Below are 9,720 nucleotides of genomic sequence, written 5' to 3' on the forward strand. Positions count from 1 at the left end.
AAGTGAAATAAGCCAGTCAATGAAAGAAAAATATCACATGATCTCACTCATTTATGGATAGTAAAGAACATTATAAACTGATGAACAAAAATATAGATACAGAGACAGTAAAGCATCAAACAGACTGTCAAATTACAGGGGGAAGGTTAGGGAGAGGTGGGGGAGATAAGAGATCAACCGAAGGACTTGTATGCATGCATATAAGCATAACCAATGGACACAAAACTCTGGGAGGTGAGGGCATGTATGGGAGTGGGGTGGGGGGGCAATGGTAAGATATGTACACATATAATACCTAAATAAAAAAAAGTGGGGGGGGGGGAAGAAACACAAAGAAAAAATAAAAAAATAAAATATTTCAGCCTATTGACTGAAGGTAGGAATGAAGCTTACTGTGAATGTATTGTCTAGATGGATTTTATATTCTTTAAAGGTAGCATATTTTATTTTAGTGAAAAATGTTACAGTACACTTTCTTTGGGTGTACTAGTAAAAAAAGTAATAAATGGAGCTGGAAGAACTGATTTGGAGTGCTTTGCCTTGACTTGGTTGTAGCTACTTCCAAGAAGAGCCTATTCTGAGGAATGAGGTCACTTAGCACAGCGATGAGTGGGGACATCCTGCAGTTTTGGATTAATGCTATGTGGCCACATTAATAAGTGGCAGACGAAGGTCCCTAACATAATTAAGGAGCAATTGTAGATATACTGCTCTCTTCTGGGCAGAACAAAACCCAACAGGTTGCTCAGTCTAGAAACAGGGAACGTGGTTAAAAATGTCACTGATGCCTTTCTTGATAATACTCCACATAGTTCTCTCTGGCCTTCATTCTTTTGCGCATGTTGTTTTCTCTACCTAAGTCAGTGGTTCTCAACCTTCCTAATGCCGCGACCCTTTAATACAGTTCCTCATGTTGTGGTGACCCCCAACCATAAAATTATTTTCGTTGCTACTTCACACCTGTAATTTTGCTACTGTTAATGAATCATAATGTAAATATCTGTGTTTTCCGATGATCTTAGGCGACCCTGCTAGCGGTTCTCAACCTGTGTTTCGTGACCCACAGGTTGAGAGCCGCTGCTGTAGAGCCTAAGACCATCGGAAAGCACAGATATTTACATTAGGATTCATTAACAGTCGCGACCCACAGGTTGAGAACCGCTAGCAGGGTCGCCTAAGGCCATCGGAAAACACAGATATTTACATTACGATTCATGAACAGTAGCAAAATTACAGTTGTGAAGTAGCAACGAAAATAATTTTATGGTTGGGGGTCACCACAACATGAGGAACTGTATTAAAGGGTCGCAGCATTAGGAAGGTTGAGAACCACTAAGTTGTCTTTCCTGCCTTCTCCAACTTATACTTACTCTTCAAGACCAGTTCAGAAGTTCTGCTTCTCCAAAGGCTCCAAGACCAAAGACAGTCAGGTCCCTGCTTGTAGTTCCCCGAATGGGAACCCATGCAATAAGGGAGCATACCTTGTTCACCTTTATACCCCCTAGTTTCCCTTAGGTGTATTATGCCTAATACATAGAACACTAAAGCCCCCAGAGAACCTGAGTTTTGCTCAACCCCATTTGTGAAGCCTTATCTTACTAGTTTAACAGATATGTTTCATAGCAAACAGTGCTGATTTCAGATAACAGGCATATTGTTATCAGATGTGTATGAGAACATTCACACAAGAGCAGCAAGGGGGAGTAACTGCAGGAGGGGAATGTATAGAGAAGTGGGCAGTGGCTATTTGAAACCACTGGGAAAGGGTGGTCAGTTGATGTTATCCTTGAAAACATGGCAGCCTCCAGAGAACATGTGTAAAATAATGTTTTGATTTTATTTATTTATTTTTTAAATATATTTTTATTGATTTCAGAAAGGAGAGGAAGAGAGAGAGAGAAATATCAATGGTGAGAGAGAATCATTGATCAGCTGCCTCCTGCACACTCCCTACTGGGAATGGAGCCCGCAACCCGGGCATGTGCCCTGACCAGGAATTGAACCATGACCTCCTGGTTCATAGATCGATGCTCAGCCACTGAGCCACACCAGTCAGGCAATGTTTTAATTTTACATAAAAGAGTTGCTTACATTTAGTCAGTGTTTCTCTTATGCCAGCATAGTTCTAAGCACTCTGAATGTATGACATCACAACCACAACAATCCTGTAAAGCAGGTACTGTTGTGCTCATTTCACAGAGAAGGAAACTGATCTCAGCAATCTATAATAATAAAAGCTTAATATGCTAATTAGACTGGACAGCTGAACGACCTTCCGGACGAAGCTGGGGCTGTGAGGGCTGAGCCCCTTGCACGAATTTCATGCATCAGGCCTCTAGTTAAGTAATAAATACTTACTCGGCTGTTGGGAAAGTCATCTATTTCTATGTGGTATATTCTTTACTTTGGTAATGGTCTGTACTAATGAACTAAAACCCATTGGTTTACATCTGTGAATAATCATATAAGATTTTACTGGGAGGTATTGTTGTATGTGGGATGGGGATTGTATTTTAAGAAAAGAGAATACCATCTCATGTTATCTTTCTTTTTGTAAAACTTGATGAATTGCCTAACTTTTAAGTTTGGGGCATAGATCAAAATCACACATCAGGGAAGAAAGGTAATCGAATGAGATGAGTCTCTCTTGATAATGAAAGGGGTCTTTATTTGAATTTGTTGATGGTGGCGAGAGGACTGAAGTGTTCTCTTTTTTCTCTGCAGGGCTGGTTGATTTGTGAGGAGCCAACCTGTCGAAATCGAATTCGGCACCTTCCCCTTCAGTTCTCCCGAAATGGACCTCTTTGCCAAGTCTGCATGAAAGCTACACTTCGACCAGAGGTAAAGGTGGCATAAATAATGCTAAAGAACTGTGTGTATCTGTGTGTGGAGGGGGTGGGGGGCTGTTTTTGTCCATTCCTTAGCTCTGGGAAGTAGATATTTGGAGTTTGCTGGGTAGAGACACCTTACTACCATACACATATTTTTTAAATATTTAAACTTCAAAACGATATGCTTTTTTTTTTCACATCATGAACAATACTGTATTTATAGCTAAAAGAGAAACTAATTCTCATATGGGTTACTCAGATTTCTTTGGTCACCACTTTATAATTACAAAGAAGAGGTTCCATTTCTTTGCAGAAACTGCTGTTACCTTTGGACTAGATCAGAACCCTTTTTATGAAGGCCAAAAAACCTCCCAAACCGGTACCCTAAAGGGTTTATTTGTATGGGCTTCCATTGTTTCTAAGTAGCAGCATAGATCAGTGGTTCTCAAGCCTTTTCTCTAGCTTAATACATATACCTGAGGGATAAGGAGAATATAGTGGCTCTCAACTGGGAGCACATGGTCTGGAACCATCTTCCTGGGAATTTCCTTTGAGCATCATCCAAGCACCATTTCCCAAACTGTGGGGAGAAAAATGTTTGGGGGTCTTGCGTGCAAAGAAGGTTTTGTGATCAAGTACATCTAGCAAACTCTGGACTAGACAAAGTTAAACAGGCTTATTGCAGATTCTCAGAGCCTATAAAATGGTCATGTGTAGTCTGCTTCGCCAAACAGGACTGTAATGTGCCTCACTTTCCACATTGGTCTGGCCCGAGGATTTGTAAGGATTTTGATGAGAAGAGAGTGAAAATCAGAAACCTGTTATGTATTTACTTATTTTTTTAACACAGAGGCAGGGTTCTTTAAGCAACTTTTAACTTCAAATCTTTTCACTTAAAATGGTTGATCCACAGGCTAGTTTTAGCGAAATATTTAAGAGGATATATTGTCTTTTCACAAAATTTAGCAAGAAGTCAGAAACTACATATGGCTATAACCATTGTTGTATATTCCTTTGTTTTGCTTATTCACATGTATGTTTTACATGTTTTCAGTCATAATGAAAATATGCTTTTGTATTATCTTTTGTCAAACATCTGTCTGTATTGCTACTTAATGTTCAGTACCAAAAATTTTAAATGCAATGTTGACCATCCCTCTCATTGGGCATATTAGGCTATTTTCACTATCTCTTTATTAGAAAACTGTGGCAAATATTTTCCTGCTTAAGTTATTTTTTGTTGTTGTTATTTGAAATATTTCATTAGGATACATTCTTATCAATAGTATATATCAAAATACATAAATACAATAGGGTCATGATTTGTATTGCCAGATTGTTTTCTTAATGGGTTATCCCAACTTACACTGTTACCAGTTTTTACCACTACCTTTGCAGCATTTGAACATTATTGTTCACTTATACTTAACTAATTTGATATGTATAAATGTTCCTTCCCTAATTTTGTAGATCTTCAATAATTAACAAAGCAGAGTGTAGGTTTTCTAAAAATACAGAACACAAAATGAGAATTAGCTGTTGCAGCAAATTCTTTTTACGTCAGTCTCATCGCAAGACTTGCATCAGCAGGTGCAGAAAGAAAACAAGACTGTATCAATTTAGTGTGAGTCATCAATCCAATTGCAGACTCCAGGGGAATCACCTTGCTTCAAGAACCCATGCTGCCTTTGAGCCTTTAACATCTAGATCATCGAGTGAAGTTCAGTGAGAATTGAATTACTTCTTAGAAAGTCAACCAGTTTTATGATTGCATTCTTGGTGAAAGAAAGTAAAAGGAAAGTATTCAGCTAAACGTTGATGATGTTCCTGGTAAGTTGATGATGGTATTGGTAGTGGTTTCATACATCCAGTTATCTTTGGTCGTTTATTATCCTTTTTAAATGAGCAAACCAATGGGCATTTTGAAATAATTTCTTTTGCTTCATATCCTTGTCCTCAAAAACGGTGGCATTTTAGGCAGGCATTTGTCAAAGTTATCAGCTACTCTGCCCAGAGAGAAGCTTTTATAGCTTAGCTTCTAGGGTCATATTGCAGCTCAGAACATGACCCTTGGGAATAGCTGGAGGTTCATAGCATCCTGGTTGGTGATACTGCCCTTAGCTGTTCCTCACAGGGACCTTGAGAGTAGGACAGCCTGTTCTTCTGTGGTTCATTTTGAGTTGCTAGTGATGAGTGGGGAATTTCTTAATTCTATTTATGAGGTTCCTAGGCTTTCCTAGCAGGAGGAAAAAGCTACATCTTTCCTCACTTAACATCGTCAATATATTTTGTGACTTTAAGCAAAATGATGTATAATGAAACCAGTTTTACCATAGGCTGATTGATACAAATCAGAATTAATTTCCTGTGACATCTCATCAATGTTATAACAAAACAACGTTATTCGAGGACCTGCTAATAGTTCCAGAGAAGTTCCAAAATCAGTGGTACGATGGATGGGGTCATTATAATTATCATAGGGCTTTCCAATGTGTTAATTTTGCAGGATTGTGCTTATCTGGTTTTTAAGTTCTGGGTTGCTATGTCTCAATCATATTTTACTTTCATTTGAAAATTATTTATTGGCCCTAACCAGTTTGGCTCAGTGGATAGAGCATCAGCCTGTGGACTGAAAGGTCCCAGGTTCGATTCTGGTCAAGGGCATGTACCTTGGTTGCGGGCACATCCCCAATAGGGGGTGTGCAGGAAGCAGCTGATAGATGTTTCTCTCTCATCGATGTTCCTAACTCTCTCTCTCTCTCTCTCTCTCTCTCTCTCTCTCTCTCTCTCTCTCTCTCTCTCCCCTCTCCTCTCTCTCTCCCTCTCCCTTCCTCTCTGTAAAAAATCAATAAAATATATTTTTTTGAAAAATTATTTATTGAACACCTATATCCTAGCACTTTGCTAGGTGCTAGGGACATATCAAATGGACAGGACATGTCCTTATTTATGAAGCTAGTTTAACATTACCTAAATTATATAAAATTGATTATCTGTGAGCAAAAAGAGGCATTTGTAAATATCCGTTTGGACAAAAGCACTGCTTTCCTAATGCTTGACTAGTGGGGACTTTAAACACGTTCAAGGTTGATGGTAAAGCACTTGCCCCTTACTGTGCCAGTCTCATCCTCACATAATAAATCTACTCTCATTTAGTCCTGGGTTGTAGTTGGCTTGAGTACTTTCCAGAATTGACTTGGAATATGAAAACTGGCTCTTCTTCTGGCTCATGTTGCCAGAGTTATGAGAAGAAAGCTGAGGCAATTTTGTTCCCAGGGTTTTAGTTGTGTCTCTCTTCTCAGACACCTTGTTTTTTGTTTTTGTTTTAATTAGTAAAGTTTTCTTAGGTTCATGGGAATTTAACAGTATGCAAATTGCTGGTTATTAAAAATATATTCTTTGGGTATTCACTGCTACATAGGAAGTGCAAATAAATACAGGAATAACAACTTCGAGGACTGCATAAGTTCCTAAGTGAATAGAACCCTTTTCCACACTGGTGATAGAGACGGGACTTACCCAAGACAGAGAATAAATATCTTAATATCTCCTTATTTTAGGGACATGGTTTTGACTTCTTAAGGTGACCAAATCTGTATGGCTATGAGCTGAACCCACAGTGTATTCTGTGTTATATAATTCACCAAAAATAAAGCATAAGTTTTATTTTGTTTTCATTATAGAATTAGGATTTTAAACCAAGTTAAAGTTTTTCTCACAAACATTTCTATCTTTGACGAGATGAGAAAACATCTACATGAGTGAGACACCCTGGGCCATGGTAGAAATAATTTGTGAAATTGTACAGCCCCTCTGGCAGGAGCACTGTGGTAGAGCCTTTTATTCAGGTTTTCATTCAACTAAATTTCTTGAAGGCCACTTATGAGGAAAGCAGTAAAATGACTTAGAGTCCTACTTTGGGATAACTCTAGTGTTTTTCACATTATCCTCAGTTATAAAGCTGTTGAAAATTTTTATAATGGAACATGTGTGCCATACTGGACTTTCGCCTCCAAGGGAGAACTTAAACGATGAACTTATAATCATTATGTGTTACAGTTTCAAAATGGCTATGGTTGAATGAATTATTGATTTGATAAGTCACTTAGGGACACTGAGAATGTTGTCAAGCTACCTGGGAGAGTGTCTTGTTTCAGCATAAAATGAAAATAGAAAAATAATTGTGATCTCTTAAGGCAGTAATCACGAGTTGTGCAGCAAGAGAACCTTAGAACCATGGTGGAAAGTCTTGAACATTTGTATCTAGTAATTAGTTACCCTTCAGTAGACTCGGTGTTTACCATGAAGGGTCCTTTGGATCTCTGTTGTGATTTCAATGTACTTGTTCTTTGATGCAGAAATTGCTAAGTTCTACCTACAGCTTCTCTTACCACAAAGCAGATGCTAGCCTTCTTTTTAATTTTTTCATCCCTTTTTATTGAAGTGAAATTCACATAATGTAAAAGGAACCATTTTGAAGTGAATAATGTAGTGGTATTTAGTACATTCACAATGCTGTGCGACCACCACCTCTAGTTCCAAAACATTTTCATCACCCCCAAAGAAATCCCTGTGCCCATTAGGAATAATGTAATATATGACCTTTGTGTGTGGCTTCTTTCAACTAGCACGTTTCTGAGGTTCTGCCATATTGTAGCATTTCATGTGTCAGTATTTCATTACTTTTTATGGCCGGATATAGCCCATTGCATAGAGATACCATCATGTGCTTATCTATTCATCCATTGATGGGTTTCTCCTTTCAATATACTTTTAAAGTTTATTTTCTTTTTCACTAGACAGATAGGTCCTACATTCGGCCTAAATTTGTGTCCTTTGACTCACTCATTGCTCCTAGTTCAGCTGAATGGATTGATCCCTGGCCTTCAGTAAGCATTTATTCAGCATCTACTGTTTTCCTGTTTTATGAGAGCCTTTAAGATGGTGAAAGTGGCTATCTTCCTGATCCTTTCCCTGTTAGGCCCAATATTCCTAGGTCTTCAGACATTTTTCTAGTACTCTGCTTTTCAGAATAATGATCCCAATCTAGCATTCCTTTCCCAATAAAGTGAGGAACCCAGAACTGCAGGCTGCACTTCAACTGCCCTCACTGGCTCTAGTACAGAGCAGAACAATCCTGCTGCTGCCAACTTTTCTAGGTAGCCAATTTCTGTGAAGTCTATTTAGGGTTGCGTTAACTTTCTTGGCATCCATATTCATAGTGTTGATTCATTTTGAGCCTTCTGTATACTAAAACGCATAATATTTTTTGCACATGCAACCTCTGGCCCATGCCTTGTCAGGAGTTTTGAGAGCCAAATGATTTATTTAGACTTAAGTCTAGGACTCCATTAGTAGTGTATTAGTTTCCTAGGGCTGCTGTAACAAAGTACTACAAACAAGCTAGCTTAAAACAACAGAAATCTATTGTTTTCACAGTTCTGGAAGCTAGTTAGAAATCTGAAATCCAGGTATTGGCAAGGCATTCTCCCTCTGAAATCTATAGGAGAGAATTCTCCTCCCTTGCCTCTTTTTCTAGTGTCTGATAATCCTTGGCATTCCTTGGCCTATAGAGACGCATCACTGTAGTCTCTGCATCTGTAGTCACGTGGCCATCTTTTCCCTGTGTGTGTCTGTATCTTCTCTTCTTCTTCTTAGGACACCAATCATTGGATCAAGGGCCCAGCCTAATCCAGTATGATCTCATCTTAACCTGATTTTATCTACCAAGTTCTTATTTCCAAATAAGGCCACATTCACATGTATTGGGGGTTAGGACTTCAACATACCTTATTAGGGATACAATCAACCCATAACAGGCAGGAATTGTACTGAGCTGAAGGAATTAGAGACCAAAAGTAACAGCAGCTTAAACAGAATGGACATTCAGTTCTCTATCCAAGAAACATTAATACTGTATCATGTGACAGAAATCCAGGTTGTGGGCTGTTGAGGATTGCTATAGCTCCACGGCGTCATCATTGGCAATGCCAGGCTTGTAACCTCAAGATCACAACATGGTCCAAGATGGCTGCACAAACTCCTTCAAACCATCACAGGCTACAAGACGGAGAAAAAACTGAAGGGTCTAAAGCAGTGGTTCTCAACCTTCCTAATGCCATGACCCTTTAATACAGTTCCTCATGTTGTGGTGACCCCCAACCATAAAATTATTTTCGTTGCTACTTCATAACTGTAATTTTGCTACTGTTATGAATCGTAATGTAAATCTGTGTTTTCCAATGATCTTAGGCGACCCACAGGTTGAGAACTGCTGCTGTAGAGCCTAAGACCATCGGAAAACACAGATATTTATATTACGATTCATAACAGTAGCAAAATTACAGTTATGAAGTAGCAACGAAAATAATTGTATGGTTGGGGGTCACCACAACATGAGGAACTGTATTAAAGGGTCGCGGCATTAGGAAGGTTGAGAACCACTGGTCTAAAAGATACTCCTCCCAGCCAAGTCAATTCTTTGAGCAACCTTCCTGGAAGTTCCACCCAACACTCCGGCTTACATTTCATGGGCCGGAAGTTGTTCACATGGACAGAAGAGCTTTTTTGTTACTATAGAGCAGGAGTGGGGAACCTTTTTTCTGCCAAGGGCCATTTGGAGATTTATAACGTCATTTGTGAACCATACAAAATTATCAACTTAAAAATTAGCCTGCTCTATTTGGTCAAACATTTCATTAACTTACTTCATACCTTGGCAGGGCCAGACCAAATGATTTTGCTGGCCTCATACGGCCCGCAGGCTGGATGTTCCCCACCTCTGCTATGAAGAGTAGACTGGGGCCGAAACCGGTTTGGCTCAGTGGATAGAGCGTTGGCCTGCAGACTCAAGGGTCCCAGGTTCAATTCCGGTCAAGGGCATGTACCT

General features: G+C 39.2%; 1 protein-coding gene across 1 annotated transcript in view; it reads left to right on the forward strand.

Annotated features, from left to right (window-relative positions):
- The window catches only part of POLA1 (DNA polymerase alpha 1, catalytic subunit), a 318,632-nt gene that overhangs the window by 194,286 nt on the left and 114,626 nt on the right, over positions 1–9,720 (forward strand). Inside the window, exon 35 of the mRNA XM_008148385.3 lies at positions 2,725–2,841. Within this exon, the coding sequence (XP_008146607.2) occupies positions 2,725–2,841 (117 nt within the window). The remainder of the gene's footprint in view (positions 1–2,724; positions 2,842–9,720) is intronic.

The sequence above is a fragment of the Eptesicus fuscus genome, chromosome 1 (genome assembly GCF_027574615.1).
Source record: "Eptesicus fuscus isolate TK198812 chromosome 1, DD_ASM_mEF_20220401, whole genome shotgun sequence".
Taxonomy (NCBI): Eukaryota; Metazoa; Chordata; class Mammalia; order Chiroptera; family Vespertilionidae; genus Eptesicus; species Eptesicus fuscus.